Source organism: Cornus florida, unplaced genomic scaffold (assembly GCF_030987335.1).
Source record: "Cornus florida cultivar Cherokee Brave unplaced genomic scaffold, ASM3098733v1 CherokeeBrave_3.0.0_Hap2_Chr10, whole genome shotgun sequence".
Lineage (NCBI taxonomy): Eukaryota > Viridiplantae > Streptophyta > Magnoliopsida > Cornales > Cornaceae > Cornus > Cornus florida.
Window position 1 is genome coordinate 106767426 of NW_026775580.1, and position 19915 is coordinate 106787340.

At 33.9% G+C, this 19915-nt stretch overlaps 2 protein-coding genes across 2 annotated transcripts; both read left to right on the top strand.

Moving 5' to 3' along the window:
• The first annotated feature begins 4881 nt into the window (after positions 1-4881).
• On the top strand, positions 4882-6141 carry LOC132278341 (ethylene-responsive transcription factor ERF023-like). Its single transcript, XM_059780132.1, has 2 exons — positions 4882-5461; positions 5802-6141. Exon 1 carries the CDS (start codon positions 4882-4884, stop codon positions 5422-5424), a length of 543 nt encoding a protein of 180 aa, XP_059636115.1. The 3' UTR covers positions 5425-5461; positions 5802-6141.
• Positions 6142-13327: 7186 nt separating this feature from the next.
• Positions 13328-14331, top strand: LOC132278343 (uncharacterized protein At2g29880-like). The gene is made up of 2 exons (XM_059780133.1): positions 13328-13606; positions 13693-14331. Exons 1-2 carry the CDS (start codon positions 13328-13330, stop codon positions 14329-14331), a joined length of 918 nt encoding a protein of 305 aa, XP_059636116.1.
• Positions 14332-19915: the final 5584 nt, after the last annotated feature.

Below are 19915 nucleotides of genomic sequence, written 5' to 3' on the forward strand. Positions count from 1 at the left end.
AAGATGGCCCAAAACAACAAAACTAGACTTGGACCAATATAGTATCTGAATTTGGACATCTTAGGCTTTCGGGGTGACAAGTTACAAACTCACATCTTAGGGTTATGTTGAACCAATTTATTTTCAATCATTTTATTATGGAATAAATTTTGAATTAGTGAGTTAAGTTTAAATGTTAACAATTTTTTAATCACTTGTATGTATGGATTTCAAATAATTAAAGCAGTGATGGACTCAGAATTTTTTTTTTTTTGAGAGGGGGCAATGTTGAAGAATAAAAAAATTGAAGATAATTTTTTAAAATAAAATAATAAATATAAGAATTTAATTTTTTTTGGCTTGTCTAATTCATATTTTTTGATCTTTTAACTATGTCCCTGCTTTCTAGATTACCATGGATGTGGGAAATGAAGAAATATGAAAATCGATTTACTTTATTTTCTTTTGGATTTAAAATGCAAGAATATATATAATGGGTATTTTTTAAATTTGAGTGAGAATATCAAAGTATGTGAGAGAGAATCATGAATATGGTAGGTTTGACGGGGGCAAGAATGTGAAGTGTGGTATTTTTACAAATTGGGGTGGCATTTTAAAAAAATTACAAATTGATAGGGGGCATTTTCAAAATTTTAACAAAAAATATAAATAATAATGTAAATAGAAAAAAATTCAGTGAGGGCGGATGTCCCCAATAGTCCTTAACTAGGTCATATGGAAAAGGATTGCATTAAAAAATGACTCTCATACCTCTAATCCAGTATGCTTTTGAGTTTTAGAATTCAATTTCAATAAACAATATGTTATTCAAATTCAAATATATTCATTTCAAATTTACTTGTTCAAATCAGATGGGAGGAGTTATGTGGAAAAGGATTGCATTAAAAAATGACTCTCATGCCTCTAATCCAGTATGCTTTTGAGTTTCAGAATTCAATTTCAATAAACAATATTTTATTCAAATTCAAATATATTCATTTCAAATTCATTTGTTCAAATGGAGGATAAGGGATAGTGGGATGATATTGATCCGACCTTGACAGTCGACCTAACATGTAATAACAGTGTCCAACATGTTAGTGTATTAATAAGATGTGTCACCTACAAGTGGTACTGTAACCATTTTGTCATAGAGAGAGGACAAAACATTGTAGATCTGCGCGTGTACAAGATGAATAATTGTGATGTGTTCGATGTACTGGAAACACAGAATACCTGTTCAAGCCCAAGTGCCCCCTTAGGAATTCAATATGATCCCTTCAACTCTTCATGCAAAATCTAAAACATGTAGACAGACACGGATTAGAATTCGATATGTTCCTTTAAAATGCTTCGTTAAAAATTAGAACTAGATATGATCCTCTCAAATACTTCGTGAAAAATTAAAACTCGCGACTAATCAAGTGTTGGCAAGTTTATGGTCAATACTTTATTTTAATCCCACTCACAGTCGCAGTGTAACGAATTCGAGTGAATATCAGTGTAAATCGAGCGAACCGATTAATTTAGGGAAGGGTGTAACGATACCGGATCCTTAAAAAATGATTATGAATCGATTCATACGTCACGTATCGATCGATATGACAAAACATGCTCGTGAATCGTATTATTCTTATGAAAACTTCCGTTCTTCTATTTTTTAAAATAAAAAACACTATTAAAATAAAAAATTTCATTCGCATCTTACCGTACTACTAATAGATGGAAAACATGATTATCAGAGTCTTTGTATGTGTATATATTGTAGACTCGAAAATAACCATGGTTAATTGTGAAAAAAAAAAAAAAAGAGCTATTAATTTTATGCAGATCATACTCTTTAAATTTGTCACATCAGCATTTTGAAGAGTTACGTCATATTTTGATCCTTTTAAACGGTCCAAATTTTGATTAGTGAAGGCGTAACAATAGTTTCCAAATTTTGGTTAGCGAAGGTGTTCCTATGGTCTCCAGATTTTGGTTGGCGAAGGCGTTACAATGGTCTTCAAATTTTGGTTAGAGAAGGCATCGTTTTGGTAAGCCACGCCAGCATTTTGCCTTCGTATAATAATATTTTAATTGTTAAATTTTTTAATATTTATACACTCACAATAACTATATAGTTTTTTTTTTACTCTTTTCCAATAATATATTTGAAAATCAATTTTTTCTTTTTGGGCAATAAAATTATTTAGACATTATTTGTGTAAACCAAATAGTAGTTCTTATTTTAGTCAGGCAAAGAAAAAAAAGAAGAAAGACAAAAAAGCAGTTTTTGGGTTTTGATTTGGGCCAAACACACCCTTAAGATCGTTGCACAAATTCCGGAATTGGACCATTGGAGGAAAAAACAAAAAACATGGAGCCCATGCATCAAAATTGAAGAGCCCCATTGAAGACGCTAATATAACTGTTGGACAGAACACAAGTTGATATATATAATTTCGAATACTGAGAGACTTTAATAACAAAAAACGATAAAAAAAGAAAAAAAAAAGAGTTTAACGAAGGGATAGTTAATGTTTTATTTGGCTCCAAGCCTTCCACGTTACTACGAGTTTTTTTTCTTTCTTTGTCAGAAAAAACCAAAACCAGAAGGAAAAAAAAAAAAGAATAAAAAAGAAGAAGAGCCACGATTACATTGAGCATGTCCACATCACTGTGGGTGTGGGGTTGAACTCTGCCAACACAAATAAATGCACTTATTAACCATCCCTGTCACTTATTGACCCGTAGTAAGTATCCAATTTGAACTGCTCTATGCGGGGTGGAGTTTCTTGTGTGCTTAGGATATGGTCCAGGTCTAAAAAATAAAAAATAAAAAATAAAAATTAATATTATTATTTTTTATTAGTTATAACCGCAATCCAAATTACCTAATTTATAATAAAACATAAATGATAAATGGTTCAACTCAGAAAATAAGCCTACAAATAAATTAGAATTAGAGGATTGAAAAAGACTCATGGGCTGTTTGGCATGACGTCGTATTATTTTTGATGTTTTCATTTGCTTTGCTTGATTTTTTTTTTTTTTTGCACTAAATTTTCTATTTGAATTTTTTCATTAACCCCCCAAATTACCTAATTTATAATAAAACATAAATGATAAATGGCTCAACTCAGAAAATAAACTTACAAATAAATTAGAATTAGAGGATTGAAAAAGACTCATGGGCTATTTGGCATGACGTGGTATTATTTTTGATGTTTTCATTTGCTTTGCTTGATTTTTTTTTTTTTTTTTTTTGGCAGTAAATTTTCTATCCCCCCCCCCCCCCCCCCCAATTTGAAATCTTTTGCCTTGGGTTTTGAATTTTGATAGGAAAACCAAAACTATGATTGATCACATCTTTTTCTTAACACCAACCACTAATTTTTGTTAACAGAAATATTGAATTTTTATGAGAAATAACTCTCTTTCTCGTTCCTGTTCTCTAAATACAAAATAGTATTTAAAGATTTTTTTATAAAAAAAATCAGTTTCTATAACATGAATATTTTTGTACTTTAAAAATAAATAAAAAATTTAAATAAGAGAGTGCCCACTACCCACTAGGTTAAAGCTATACATAAAAATCATTTATATTCATTTAATTAAAATAATAAGTCTCATTTTTTAATATATAAACCCTCTAACATGCGTTTCCTCAAATTTTAAATTTGAGTAAAAAAAAGACAGAAAATATTTGAACTCATGAGACTATATATGTTGGCCACCAAATAATTTGATAGGGTAGGGTTAATATTTATATCCTTTAAATATATATAGTATAAATCATCTTTGCTTTCAATTATAAAACCCTCGACTCTATCCCAGTTTTAAAATGGCACGTGAATATGTTTATCCATAAAACAGGCCATAAGCCTCCACCGGAAAGATATTCACATGGATGTAGCAACTAATAATTAATTTAAAGGGACAATCCAAGTGACATTTCACGTCCTGTCTTAGATTTGCACCATAATATATAGTGTGTGTGTATATGTATATATATATATATGTAGTATCGAAATCACTGGTAGCTTTAGAGCACCAAATATCGTGTGAAAAATGGTACCAAAAAAAGCCCATAAAAATACAAAATTAACATGGTCACCAAGATCTCGTGTTGCCATCCACATGTGAACCCTTAAACCCTCGGGGACCAAAAACTTTAGGCGTTACGCTGACAATGAGTTTCCGTAAAAGGGTACTATGAATATCATCATTACGGTGTGTGCATTAATATTTTAACAAAATCTCCAACTGCTCTTCTTTGGCCACCAATTAGGATCCTCTTTACACCACATTTTAGTCTAACAATTTCAAAGTTCGGCCGGGTAAAATTGAAGTATTCAAATTAAAATTGAAATTTTTAGAATTTGAAAAAAATAATTAAGAAAGTTAAATTAAAATTTTTTCAAATTCCACCAATTCTAATTCCAAACCTCTAATTCTATACAGCTGAACACACCTAATGTTATGTTTGGAAGTATCAAATCGATACTTTGAATTTGGAATTAGGAGAAATTTTATTCAAAATTTTTATTAAATTTTATTTAATCTCAAATAATTCAAGACGTTGATTCGGTATCACCAAACATTGCATAATTAAATAGCAAAAACTATAGTGACTTAAATGTATTAAATTTTCGATTTAATAATGTTGGAACTGGATCTTATACATTGCACGCTGTTATTTATTCATTTTTTTTGTAAAAATATTTTATGAATATTCTATCATTTATTTTGTGTTGTTGCATTGTTGATGTAGCTTGTTAAATAGTAGTGGATTTAAAGTCCACTAGATGTATTAATTTGTGGTTGTTGAGAAGGGTAGTCTCGTAATTTTATCATTCGTCCAACATTTAACATGCAAAATATATATAAGGTGACCAAGCAAATGGTTCCTAATATGCCATGGAGCAACCTCCGCCATGCAATGAATATGATACAACCAAGTCACCGGAAACCACCGGAGAAAATTGCCCCGAACCCATCGTCCGACAAGGTGGCACGAGGCACCCAGTGTACCGGGGTGTTCGAAAACGACGGTGGGGCAAATGGGTGTCCGAAATCCGGGAACCCCGAAAGAAGACTCGCATATGGCTAGGTTCTTTTCCGGCGCCGGAGATGGCTGCCCGAGCATATGACGTCGCCGCATATTGCCTCAAAGGACATAAAGCGCAGCTTAATTTTCCGAACGAGGTGGAGCTCTTACCCCGGCCTCTCACTAGTGCGGCTAGAGACATTCAGGCGGCTGCAGCACTGGCGGCAAAGGCGGTGGTGGCGGCGGAGAAGAAGAGCGATGCACCGTACGGTGACAGTGTTGATGATTTCTGGGGTGAAATTGAGTTGCCGGAGCTGGTGGTTGGTGGGACAGAATTCTTGTCTGAGAGCGTTAGTGATTATTTGCCTGATATCGTGGTGTCGGAATTCTTGAGGCGGGACGTTCTCGGGTGATGCCACGTCGATTGATGGATAGACTTTCAATCATATGGTAAGCTTGTATGCGTCCCCATATATATATACACACATATATGCATGTGTATGTATGTCAACTTCTTGAACGTATTAGTTCTTGTATACATGTATCTATTTTTTATTCATTCGATTTGAGTTAATTTAATCAAATTCAGTCTTGGGTTGGTCGTTGTATTCTTTATAAATTGACATTACCAAATTATTTTTTTAAAAAAAAAAAAAAAAAAAAATTGTTTGAATATCAATTGTTGGCATCATGTATTGAACTTATGTTTGTTTTGCGGAAATGGTTTTTATTTATTATTAAAACAATTACTTTGCCCCCATTGGGATTTAAACTCTCAACTTTATTACAGCCCTTGGTTTGTGCGGGAATTGTTTGACGAGCAATAGGATGCATATAAGTAAAGTGTCTGTGCCAGCCAGGCTTAGGTTTGAGGCAATATTGGCGCGCATTTGGATGAGAAAGAGATTGTAGGAAGCAAAGAAAAGAAAATTGGGTTAATTGACATGTTTTGAGCAAGCACAAAACAGTGAGATTGAGGCCTAACAGCTGAAGTTGTCACTAGAGCAGCAAAAGCAGTCTACTAGCTAGGCCTACATTACATAATAGTGGTGTTTAATTGTATGTTGTCCCAACACTAGCTTGTACTAGTCCTTTTTTGCTAATGATAATAATTTTCAATTTTTAGTGTCCTTGAAGTTTTTGATTATCCTTAATCACAATGTGTTCTATTTGGCAATTGAAGATTTGTTTTAGGAGAGTGTAATGGTTTAGAGGTGGACTCGATCAGACAATTGAGCAAGGCTGTTTGTGACATGTCATATGTATTCATATTGCTAGGTTAAGACATTGATGGTTCTTAAAATTAAGCTGCAATAAGCCACGTGTCACATGTATTGATTTTGCCAGATGAAGAAGACATTGATGGTTGTTAATTGAAATCAAGCTCTAACAAGGACCTTTTTTTCTTTTATCCCTGTAAGGATCCTTAGTGAAAGAGAACAAATGAAAAATTAAGTTACTTTTGTATAAAGATTTCAGTATCTTATTTTTGACTTCAGTATTTGGTTGTCTGTAGCTATTTGGAACAGGTGCTGGTGTATATATATGTAAAAAAATGTCTTCCACTCATATGCTTAAACAGTGTGTGTGTGTGTGTGTATATATGTGTGTGACAAAAAACATCTATAATTGAGGCTTAATTAATGGCAAGATTTAGCTTCATGTTTTGACAGATTGAAATTTCCATATTAGAAGTAATATATGGTTTCTTTCACTTGGTGACTTCACTCTCTTGAGCACTCTTAACTGCAATACTTGTGATTTACAAGGTAGGTCTTGATACATGGATTTTTTTTACAAGAACACCCTCGATGGAATTCACAAATAATTTAAGATCAGTCACTTGTAATTTTCTTGCAGTTCAATTGTTATGCTTAATTGCTTTCCTAATCTGTTTATGCATAACTACAAGATAGTGACATTCAATTGAGCCTAACAAATGAGCTAATCTATATTGTATGGAGACTTGGATGTGTCTTCATACTACATTGCCACAATGCTAAACTATCGTTGCAAAGGCGATGTACTACTTTCAACTTTCACGAACCATTCAAACTCGCTCGTCATTAATGCACGGTAGCCATGAATCTGAGTTGGAATTTATCGGCTACAGTTTTTACTATACCTAATTTTAGCATAGCCCAAAAAATAAAAAATAAAAAATAATAATAATAATAATAATTATTAGTATTAGTCTACCCAAAGAAATATTAGTCCATCCTATTGACAATTTTTGGATCCACCCTTGTGTACTGATCTCAATGGCCTGAATTGACTAAAATATTTCTTGATCAAAACACATAGAAGATAGTTGACTCCACAATCTTGGCTGTCATGATCCTTCCATTAAATTATATTGATTGTTGACATATTGCAAATTGGATCCAATTAAGTTTTCACAATGCCACTAATTAATTTGTTTTGTGTGCTTAATTAATTAATTTGTTGAAAATATTTCATTAATTCTTGCAAGGGTTCTTCCCAAGAAATGGGATCGAGGAGTTGAGGTTAACAAAGCAATTTTAGTTGCAACTATTAAATAAACAAAACTTAGAATTGGTTACATTTTCATGATATTAATTAATTTTATCGATCTGTCCTTTTCTTCGTCCTTCTTCCTGTGTGCAGATGGTGACGTTGCTCGAAACTATCAGACAAAAAGTTGTTATGTATAACACACACACACACACAATCATTTCAGCCAGCCAACATCATATCTTCAACAAGCACGCTGAGGTTCCTTAATAAATTATGTCAACCATTTCGTTTGGTATGCTAGGCCTAGGAAGGGTTACTTTTTTATTTTTTTGAAAATGTACATCCATATCATATGGATATGGTTAATTACGTTTTAAATGATAAGATGAAATTTGAACTCAATAATTTTAATCAGAGCAGGGACGGTGTCAGAATTCTTTTGAGAAAGGCACATTGTACACTAAATACATACAAATTAGTGCACCGTTCCTGAATCAGAAGATATTTGTTCAAACTAGGTAGAGTTAAAATAGGAGTGCAGACAAATGTGGGGCTATAAAGTAGTACTATAATTTTCCTTTAAAATTTGGATTCTGTATAATTTGTCACTAGTGATGTAAGTACTTGATTTCATTTTTCATACCTCAACTTTTGAAACATGTTTCTCTCATAATGTTGCCAATCAATCCCCACTACTCCACCAATATCTCAGCGGAATATTTCTAGCTACTATCATCACAATCACTCTAAACTTTTTTATTTCTAGCTCTTGTTTTGAGAGATGGAGAGCTACGCATGCACAAACTGGTCCACTGTACGTACTCTCCAATACGAACACATGACAAGTTGGATTAAGCAAATGCAAGTACACGGAAAAACTATAGATTGGTAAAAACTAAGTTTGAGTCTGAAGGTTTATCAGAAACATATGCTAACAAATTGTGTCCCAAGCGTTGGCAGTATTAAGATGGTGGGAGGACATGTGCCTTAACGAACACGTACTGTCCTCTCTGGTTGTTGACTCTCAATAATTTGGCACCGCACAACAAGATATACACCACCCACACACACACACACACATATAGATATATCTATATAGGGGTTACACGCGTGACCAAAATATCAACCCCAGAACCTTATGGAATGCATTCACATCTGTGTCTCTCATTGGGAGAGGTAGTGAAGCATCGCTTTCGCCTGAGGTCCGCATGCATTAATTGCTACCTATGCCCTACAAATCTTAGAACCGAGATGCCCTACTACTCCTCCTTCACAGGACATAATATTCCAACTGAGCTTGGTGTGCACCTTCACAACCACACACATGTGTATATCACTAAATAATACAGTTTTCCACCTACATTTTTTTTTTTTTTTTTGGGAAGTAGAAAGAAATATATTTTTACCAAATTCTTGATCATAATTAAGGGGATTCATTGCAAACACAATAGAGAGTTTGATTTGTAAATCCTAGTTTTAGCTCTCATTCGATCTTCAAGTATTCAATGAGGGACAATCAAACTAATGCTCTGTTGAAGATAAGACCATTTGGGGTGGGGTCAAAAATAGATGATATTTGTATAAAGTATGGAGAAGGAGAGTCGGTGTGGGTGAAAAGTGGAATAGTAAAATTGTGGCCACATTAGTTGTTCTCTGTTGCATTGTTTACCGTTGAATAATGTTATAGAGTATATTCATCTATTTTGATACAATTATTTAATCATGGGCTGTCCTTATTTTTATCTTTTTCTCTCACGTCACTTCTAAATTAATTAAATAATAATAAAGTAGACAATGAAAAAATGAGTTCAACACCGTATAACATAATCTAAAATGCATATTATCTATTTACTCTATTAAAATATGCTAACTTGGCACTCCTGAAGTTAGCTTTCCAATGGTCCCAATCACACACAAAAATTCCAACGGTAGTGAGAGTTATGACAGTTTTAGTGAGATAGGGTCGTGGTATTTTTTAATCGGAAAATGCTACTTTGTTCTATCTTCATATATTTTTCATTCGGATTCCGAATCAGGCGATTCTTGAGTCTAACTTCGTTCATTTTTCATTGTCTTTCCAATGGTATACTTGGTAGCACTCATTTCTGTATGAAATGACCATTTTACCCTTGATTCATTTCTTGTCAGGTTTGAAACCCTAACTTCCGCACTTAACTCATTTGAGTTCCATGGTTTCATGGGAAGTAATTTTGGTTCCTTCTCCTTATCTCTCCTTATCTGAATCTCTTTTCTTCTATCTCATTTTGTAATACTCTTATATTTTAGAGGAATTAATTATTGAGATTTAGTTATTTTATTTTTAATTAAAATATTTTGTTTGATTTATTTGGATTTAATTGTTTTTATTTTATTTTTAAATGATTTGTTTGATTTAGTTGAGTGCTTAAATTTTAAAAATAAATAGATAATATGCTTATTGGGCACAGAATCATCTAAAGCATTTTTCATGTACACTCTGAACTTTGTCCTTGTAGTATTAATGCATCTCATGAACTGTAAAGACACGTACACATGTAGTGAAGTGGTACATCTTCTGAACTGTCAAGATGTGTACACATACAGTGAATGGATAGATAATTTGTACCCTTCAACTTCAAAATCCACACTACTATCGTGACCTTATCTAAAAGTTTTCAACCATATATATATATATATATATATATATATATATATATGTCGACAAAATCTAAAATCCTTAGGTTAAGAAGGTTTTTTTCTACCTAATGGTGGCACACATACTTTACAGTCTAGGCCTTAAGCAACAATCAAGGCCTAATTCCATTCTTAATTTCATTATTATCAAACTCGATCATTCTGTTGATACATTGGATTGGTAAAGTTTGATTAGTATGACCCCATATTATATCCTCTAATGCAAATCCTTGCGATTTATGAATAGTATCTCTCTACTGGGAAATGATTAGTTAGTCTGAGACTGTGATCCCAATCAATCAATATATGTCAAGCAATTAAAAAATAGAATACAAATGACATATTTAATTCTGCAGCGTTTCTTAATTATGTAAGCCCGAACCATCTGATAATTTTTTTCATCTCTACACTCTACTATGCAGGGACCGACCTAACATACAAGCAGTGGCTCCCTTGAAATTTTTTTTGCTGCTACTAGGCATGAGAAAATTGATTTAGACTTATACTCTAAATAAAGTTTTATTAATCAAGTGAATACAGCTGAAAAAGACCATGATTGGGAAGTGGAATGACCTAATTAATTATGAGATTTCTGAAGGTCTAGGTAGCTCAATTGTATGCATGCCCTTTGAACGGTCGCTTGTCTTGTTGGACCTGGGCCCTTATAATTGCCATAGGAATTTTCTCCTTTGTCTGACTTTTACTTGGGGTTTTCCCTCTGGGCCTTAAAAAAAACTGAAAAAGGACCAAGTATGTCAATAAAAAAATAAAAAAAGCCCAGCACAAAGGGTTGGGCTACACATAGATCCACTCGGATTTTAAAAATCAGTTTCAAGTGCAAACCAAATACTCAATCTAAACCGCGTATGGGATAGGATTCCACGGAATTTGATTTTAGAATAAAAATTGATGTCATTTGGAAAGGAAGTAATTCTAATAGGAATTGGATTTCATCGGATTTGATAGAAAATATCGTAGTTATAACAAATCAGGGGAAAATTGGCAAAATTTTATGGGATTTGTGACGAGGTGAGTAACAACTTTTTCAAAGTATCTTAATTTTACCAAAATATCCTCCTCTTTTGACGTATCACTTTTTCTATAAAAATGAATATTCGCGTGAATTTTCAGTAATTCCATCGTCTTTCCTTCTTTGTCATCAATCCTTTTATTCCAATACGTAAGACCAGGCCAAACTGTAAGCTTTTTCTATTCTATAAATCAATTCTGATCTCTTTAATAAGAAACACATATTTAAATACGTCTTTTTTTCTCTGTGCTATAGTGTTTTCTTCTGTACCACTTTTACCGACCAACGCAACCAATTGCCTACGGGATTCAAATTATGGAAAGTATGACATTGAGTGACACATCATTGAACCATTTAGCTTATTTAATGAATAAATTTCTTTAAATAAATTATAAAGAGTAAGTGATGTTTGTTGTAATTTTATTTTGTTACTATGTTACTTACTTTGATTAAAATTTGTAGATGGATAATATGGAAGAACCAAAACAAATGAAGCAAATGGCAGTTGGAGTGATGGTTGCTTGTGTGGCCCATCTAGTGACATTATTGACATACTATCAACATGCAAAATATTTAAATAGATCAATTGCGGAAAATGCTGGAGAGAGAGAAAAAGTCAGGAAAAAATTAATGAAAAAGACAATTAATAATGAAAGAAGTCGTGACATTTTACGTATGGGGCAAATACATTTGCTAAGTTAGTTGAGATTCTTCGAGGAACTAGACGCCTTACAGACAACACATATAGTTGCATTGAGGAACATGTGGCAAAGTTTCTTCATATTCTAGCTCATAATGTTAGGAACCGCACAATTAGATTCTTCTTTCGATCTACTGAGACTATTAGTCGTCATTTTCACAAGGTTTTGAGGGCTATACTATCATTGGAAGATAAATTTTTTATCCAACTAGATGGAACAAGAATTTCTCCAGAAATAAAGAATATCAATAGATTATATCCGTTCTTTTAGGTAATTTAAAATTTAATTAAATTAAATATAATTTTAAATTATATTGGTTGAAAATTTTAAATATATCCAATATGATAGGACTATGTTGGAGCTATTGATGGAACACACATTCGTGTGAAAGTTTCAAAACATGATGTGGCCAGATTTAGAGGAAGAAAAGATTTTTCGACGTAGAATGTCTTGGCAGCATGCAGCTTTGATCTAAAATTTACTTATGTATTGCCTGAATGGGAAGGGTTTGCATCTGATTCTAAAATTTTGGATGATGCATTAAGGAGAGAAAACAAATTAGAGGTTCCAGAAGGTAAATTAATTATTATTTTTATTTTACAACTAATATGAGTATGTAATTAATTTTTTTTTTTTTTTTTAGGCAAATATTATGTAGTTGACACTGGATATGCATTGAAATCCAAATTTATTGCCCCTTATCGAGGAATGCATTATCACTTAAAAGAATACTCAACTCGTGGACCACAAACATCCTGAGAAATATTTAATCTTAGACATGCTTCTTTCCGTAATGCAATTGAAAGAGTATTCGGCATAGTTAAAAAGAGATTTCCAATTTTGGCTAGTGGTACTTAACCACAATATGGCTTTGAGACACAAACAGAAATTGTATTGGCTTATTGCATATTACACAATTTTCTTACGGGAGTAGAACCAGATGATACACTTATTGCAGAAGTTGATGAAGATCTCTTGAATGAGGAAGTACAACATGCACAAGAACATTCAAATGTAGATGCGACTGAAGAAGGTAGACAAGGATCAATGAAAAGAGATCATATAGCGGCAAACATGTGGGTTAATTATTTAGCTAATAGATAGTTGTTAGTTATAGTATTATTTTCATATATTAAAATAAAATAATCTTCTGATTTGTTTGGTATCAAATTTTAATTTTCTCCACCTGTTTAAATATAATTTCTTATTTATCTTTATTTGTAGTCAATAAATGGATGATAATTCTTAGTTATTGTTTGACATTAACATATAATTGTTTAAATCTTTTAAGATAGTGATGCATTGAATGTTTTTTATCTTTTCATTATTGTCAGCCTACACTTATTGATGATGGTTTGTAACAACCCAAAAAATGGATATACAAGAAGGAGATGAAAGAACAAATACAAATGGATATTTGGTGTGGCACTTCAAATGGATTTGTATCTTCTTGAACAGTTGCATGAACAAAAACTACAAGGACAAAAGCCTGATAGGAATTTCAACCCTTCCGCTTATGGTGTAGCTGTTGATGCTATCAATGCACGATTCCCTGTGAAAGTGAATAAAGATAAAATGCAAAATCGACTAAAGACTTTAAAATGGAAAATGGATATTGCCTTAGAAGTTTTCAAACGTGATAATGGATTTGCTTGGAACGATATTACCAAAAAAATTGATGCAACAAATTATGTGTGGGATGCTTTAATTAAAGTAAGTAAAAAAATTTCTTATGCATTTTTCTTTCCCAATTTTCTTATATAATAGTTTTAACTTGTGAAGTATTTTTATAATAACAGTCTTATCCTGATGCAAAAAAAGTGCGCAATGCGACACTTCCATACCTTAATTTGCTTCGTGAAATTTTTGAAAAAGATCGAGCTACGGGGGGAGCAACTGAAAGTGCGAAAGAAAAAAATCGTCATTGGACAAATGAAGAAAATGAACGTCGTTTGGCAAATGAAGGAAAGACAATTGAGGACATTGATGACTTATTGGCCAGAAACGAGATTGATCTTGAAAATTTTGAAGACGAATATACAATTCAACAATCCTCTACTGCTTATGTTCCATCTGCATCTGCATCTGCATCTTCATCTTCATCAAAGGGTAATAAGAAAAAGACAACCAAAACGGATGAGCTTAACAACAATATCAATAATATTACAGGCACGGAGAACAAAATTGCAAGTGCTCTTGATAAAGCAAATGTCGTGGCTGAGAAAGCAAATGCGGTGGCTGAGAAAGGCACACGACGATTTTATTTGGGAGAAGAAGTGTTTTTAGAGTTACAAGCGATGGAGGGAATTGACAAAACTTTTTTATTTGCTGGTTATGATTTTCTTATTTCGGATTCGGTAGCTGCTGAAGGATTTTTTGGATGCCCAGTTCATATGCATAAAGATTGGTTGTCATGGAAAATGACTATGAAGTCTTGAATGGATTTTTTTTTTTACTTTGTTTTATTTTATTTATTTTTGTTCAATCTCTGAAGCTAATTCAGATAGAAAAATAAAGTACTTTAATTCATTTAGATATTTTATTTGTTATTAGGATTGATTAATAATTCAAATAATGTTCGACCATGATGTTTTAGAATATTTGATCAAATTGACTTATTTCACTCTTCTTAAATATATATATATATATGGTAACAAAACATCATGTAATTATACATAGTATTGCTTGTGTTGTAATATAGTGTGGTCCACTTCATTAACTCCATGCATGAGTTGTTGAAAATAAAAATATGTATCATATACTATAGTATAATTTATTTAAATATTATTTGTAAATATAATATTTATTATAATAATCTATATATATATTTATATAGTTTAATATCAAGAAAATAATACTATAAAAGAACCTGATAAAGTCGAGGTTAGAATTTAATTCTATAGCCTTAAGACAGATACGCCCCGCTACGGTGCTAACGGACTCTTCGGCGTCTATCTCCCAGGATACAACGACTTTTCTTCCTTTGGTAGTAGCACTTCAAACCAATGGAATAGGCGAATCGGCTCGGTGTAGTACTCTCTGTTGAACTCAGACTCGGAGACCAGGATTGAACCCTAACTCGGAGACCAAGATTGAACCGAAACTTGGAAACCAAGGTTCGAACCCAATCCAAACCAGTTTAGGTTGAACCCAAACCAGTGGCTGAACCGAACAAAGAAGAATTAGAAGAAGATATTCAGAAGAAGAGAAGAAGATTTCTGAACTTGGTGTGAATTGAAATGAACCCAATGATGGGTATTTATAGGCTTGTTGGTGCCTATTCTGAATGGGTGCACCCATAGTCCGAATGGGTGCAACCATTGTTGACCAATCAGAATTAAAAAACTGTTGGTGGTTTTTAATTTGTAAAGGGTGCAACTCTTGGTTCAAAATTTAAAACTGAATCCTTTTAATTCTGATCCAGCCCAGCCCTTTAATTTCGTCCAGTCCAACAAGCAAATAATCCAACTCGGCCATTAATTCAGCCCAGTAAACAGGCCCATTTTGATAAGTCCAGCAACAAAATAAAATTACAACCACACAGGCCCATCCCAACTTTTGGTAAAAAGTTAAACCCATTTCACAATCAAGCCCCGCCCCGCCCTAGCCCGGACCGGACCGGGTCGGGTCGGGCGACGCGCGCGTGTGGTAGTTGGTTCGGATCCAGGCTAGCCTAGGTCCTCCCCCTCTTAAAAACTTGGGTGCCCTTGGGCCCAAACCCAAATCCCATACTAGACATATATATACTCAAGGTTGCTTTGCTACTTTTTCGATGTGGGACAAGCATTTCCCACTTTATTCACACCCATTTAGGCTTTATAAATCACTTACTTTGGAGCCAATTTCTCATTCACCCGGAAACGGATTTGAGAAAATAAATATACCACGTTCATCTCCTCGCAGAGAGGAACGCGTTCGTCAATAGATTCGCAAAAAATTCTTAGCGGAATCTTTTTAAAAATCCTTCCAAAGTTTGCGTTTTCTAATGCCGTTTCCAACAATCCCCCACATGAATGAAAATTTGCGCAGATTACAAAAGGAGAAGATACAGACACTATAGAGAGTACTATTGGAAAGTTACTGCATCGGGATAGGTAGCTTTTGGCCTTGAACCTTCCCTAGTGTATTACTATCGGATTTACTAGCTAACCAGTGAACATTATGTCTTGAACTGTTCAGCCGTTGATGTAAACCAAGACAATAGCAAACACACAATTCCTTCCCACACAAAGTCGGTTCTCACGGTTGTGTTCATATGGCCCTGAACAACGCCTGGTATATCATGAGCGCTCCAGAAAACTTAGCCTTAGAAGTTCTCATAGAAGCGGCCCCACTTCACACTCATATAGGTGACTTCTTATTAAGAGTATCCTACCATACCCCACTTGAATTTTCAAGGTATAAGAGTCATTAAAAGCATAGCTTATCCTATTCATCGCTGTAGGTAACACTGTCTCATCATAGAAATGGGTAGAAGATTGAATCTTCCCAGTGCTTCTGGTGAGCCATTCAGTATTTCTGTTGTCCCTTTGAACCTAGATCTTGGGATCTCCAGTCAACTAGGTTGGGTTTCCATTAAGATGACTCGTTAGCTTTCAGCTTTAATCCCATTCCCCTCGATGAACTATATACTTGCTCTCTTGTCAAACCTTTTGTAAACGGATCCGCTAAATTATCTTTTGACCTGATATAATCTATTGAGATTATCCCACTTGAGAGCAATTGTCTAACGGTATTATGTCGTCGACGTATATGTCGAGACTTACCGTTGTACATATTACTTTGTGCCCTTCCAATTGCTGATTGACTATCACAATGTATACATATAGCGGGCACCGGTTTAGGCCAATTTGGAATATCTTCTAAGAAATTACGAAGCCACTCAGCTTCTTCACCTGCTTTATCCAAAGCAATAAATTCAGATTCCATAGTGGATCTGGCAATACAAGTTTGTTTTGAAGATTTCCAAGATATGGCACCTCCTCCAATAGTAAAGACATAGCCACTTGTGGATTTAAAATCCTTAGTATCTGATATCCAATTAGCATCACTGTATCCTTCAAGTACTGCTGGATATCTAGAATAATGTAATCCATAACTTATAGTATATTTTAAATACCTTAGAACTTTAATTATTGCAGTCCAATGGTTCTTTCCTGGATTACTAGTATATCTACTCAATTTATTAACTGAGTATGCTATGTCTGGGCGTGTGCAATTCGTCAAATACATTAAGCTTCCTATAATACGAGAATACTCAAGTTGTGATATGCTAGGACCAGTATTTTTCGATAAATGAAGATTTACATCAACAGGAGTCTTTACAAGACTACTATCCCCTTTATTAAACTTTTCTAATATTTTCTCAATATAGTGAGATTGAGATAATACTAGACCATCTGATGTTCTAGAAATCTTAATTCCTAGTATGACATCTGCTATGCCTAAATCTTTCATATCAAATTTTTTGGTCAACATCTTTTTAGTAGTTTTGATTATAACATCATTACTACCCATTATTAGCATATCATCCACATATAGGCACACAATGACATATCCATTTTGAGTGTTTTTCACATACACACATTTATCACACTCATTAATTTTAAAACCATTTGACAACATCACTTTGTCAAATTTTTCATGCCATTGTTTAGGTGCTTGTTTTAATCCATATAAGGATTTTACAAGTTTGCACACCTTCTTTTCTTTCCCTGGAACTATAAACCCTTCAGGTTGTTCCATATAGATTTCCTCCTCTAATTCACCATTTAAGAAGGCAGTCTTAACATCCATTTGATGTATTTCTAAGTTTTGCAGTGCTGCAATAGCTAGTAACAATCTAATGGATGTTATTCTTGTGACTGGTGAATATGTATCAAAATAATCCAGGCCTTCTTTTTGCCTATATCCCTTAGCAACAAGTCGGGCTTTATATTTTTCAATTGAACCATCAGGCTTCATCTTCCTCTTGAAAATCCACTTATACCCTAAAGGTTTAGTACCAGGAGGAAGATCCACCAGCTCCCAAGTATGATTTTGCATGATGGATTCAATTTCACTATTTATGACTTTTTTCCATAAATTAGCTTCAGGAGAAGACATAGCTTCCTTGTAGCTTTGTGGCTCATTCTCCAATATATATGTCAGAAAGTCAGGACCCAATGACTTAGACGTTCTAGCTCTTTTGCTACGTCTAGGTTCTTCCTCATTTTCATCATCTATAAACTCTTGGTCTATATTCTCTTGTATATTGCTATTAGCAGTATCATAATTTCTTTTAAGAGGATTTTTGCAAGGAAATATATCCTCAAAGAAATAAGCATTCCTTGACTCAATAATTGTATTGACATGGATATCAGGAATGTCTGATTTATGCACAAGAAAACGATATGCACTACTATTCTGTGCATAGCCTATGAAAATACTATCAAAGGTTTTTGGTCCTATCTTAACTTTCTTAGGAGTAGGAACCGCAACCTTAGCTAAACACCCCCACACTTTTAAGAATTTATAGGAAGGTTTTTGACCTTTCCATAATTCATAAGGTGTCACATTTGATTTCTTTTGAGGTACCTTGTTGAGAACATAATTAGCAGAGAGCAAAGCTTCCCCCCACAAATTCTGGGTTAAACCAGAACTTATCAACATAGCATTCATCATTTCTTTTAAGGTACGGTTTTTGCGTTCAGCAACACCGTTCTGTTGAGGTGAATAAGGAGCGGTAGTTTGGTGAATAATACCATGTTCTGAACAAATGTCAGCGAATGGTATTTCGTATTCACCACCTCTATCACTTCTAAACATCTTTATCTTTTTTCCAAGTTGATTCTCAACCTCATTCTTGTAATGTTTAAACATTTCCAAGGCTTCATCTTTACTTCTTAACAAGTATACATAACAATATCTTGTGCAGTCATCAATAAAAGTAACGAAATACTTTTTCCCACCTCTAGTTGGCACAGATTTAAAGTCACAGATATCACTGTGAATTAATGCTAGAGGTTCAGTACTTCGCTCTATGGAGTGAAATGAGGTTCTAGTCAATTTTGCTTCTACACATGTTTGGCATTTTTTATTTAAATCAATATTAAATTTAGGTATAGATTCCATGTTAATCAATCTACGAATAGTATCATAATTAACATGTCCTAACCTACCATGCCATACATCAGATGAGTCAATAATATAAGCAGAAGAAGCACTAGCTTTATTATTATCATTAATAGCTTTGGGTACAACAGTCATTACATTGAACTTAAATAGTCCATTACTTAGATACCCTTTGCCCACATACACCCCATTCTTAGTCAGCACAAACTTATCAGATACAAAGACCAGCTTGAACCCATTCTTGCTTAGTAGTGACCCAGAGACCAAGTTCTTCCTGATGTCTGGTACATGCAGCACATTATTAAGAGTAAGCTCTTTCCCTGAGGTCATTAGTAGCTTGATCTTTCCTTGTCCTTCAACCTTTGCAGTAGAAGAATTCCCCATGTAGAGTTGTTCTTCATTATTTATAGTTTCATAGGTAGTGAACATCCTCTTTTCAGAGCAAACATGACGAGTAGCTCCTGTGTCCACCCACCATTCTCTGTTGTTGCTTACCAGGTTAATTTCAGAAACCACAGCTGAAAGATTTAACTCTGATACATCAGCTGTCAACTTATCTTCTTCAGCTATGTGCACCTCAGTGGTCTTCTTCTTGGGGTTATGATGTGTTTTGCGGCTACGACAATCTTTAGCTCGGTGTCCTAGCTTGCCGCATATGAAACACTTCCCAGTGAACTTCTTGTAGTTTCCTTGGCTAGGACCTTCTCCAGAGTGCTTCCTCTTCTTATTTTTCTGTCCTGCTTCCACTACATTTGCCTTTGACACTATTGAAGAATTTCCGGCTCTCTTTTTAGATGTACGGTTATCTTCTTCAATTCTCAGCCTGACAATTAAGTCTTCGAGCCCCATTTCCTTGCGCTTATGCTTCAAGTAATTTTTGAAATCTTTCCAAGTAGGTGGCAGCTTTTC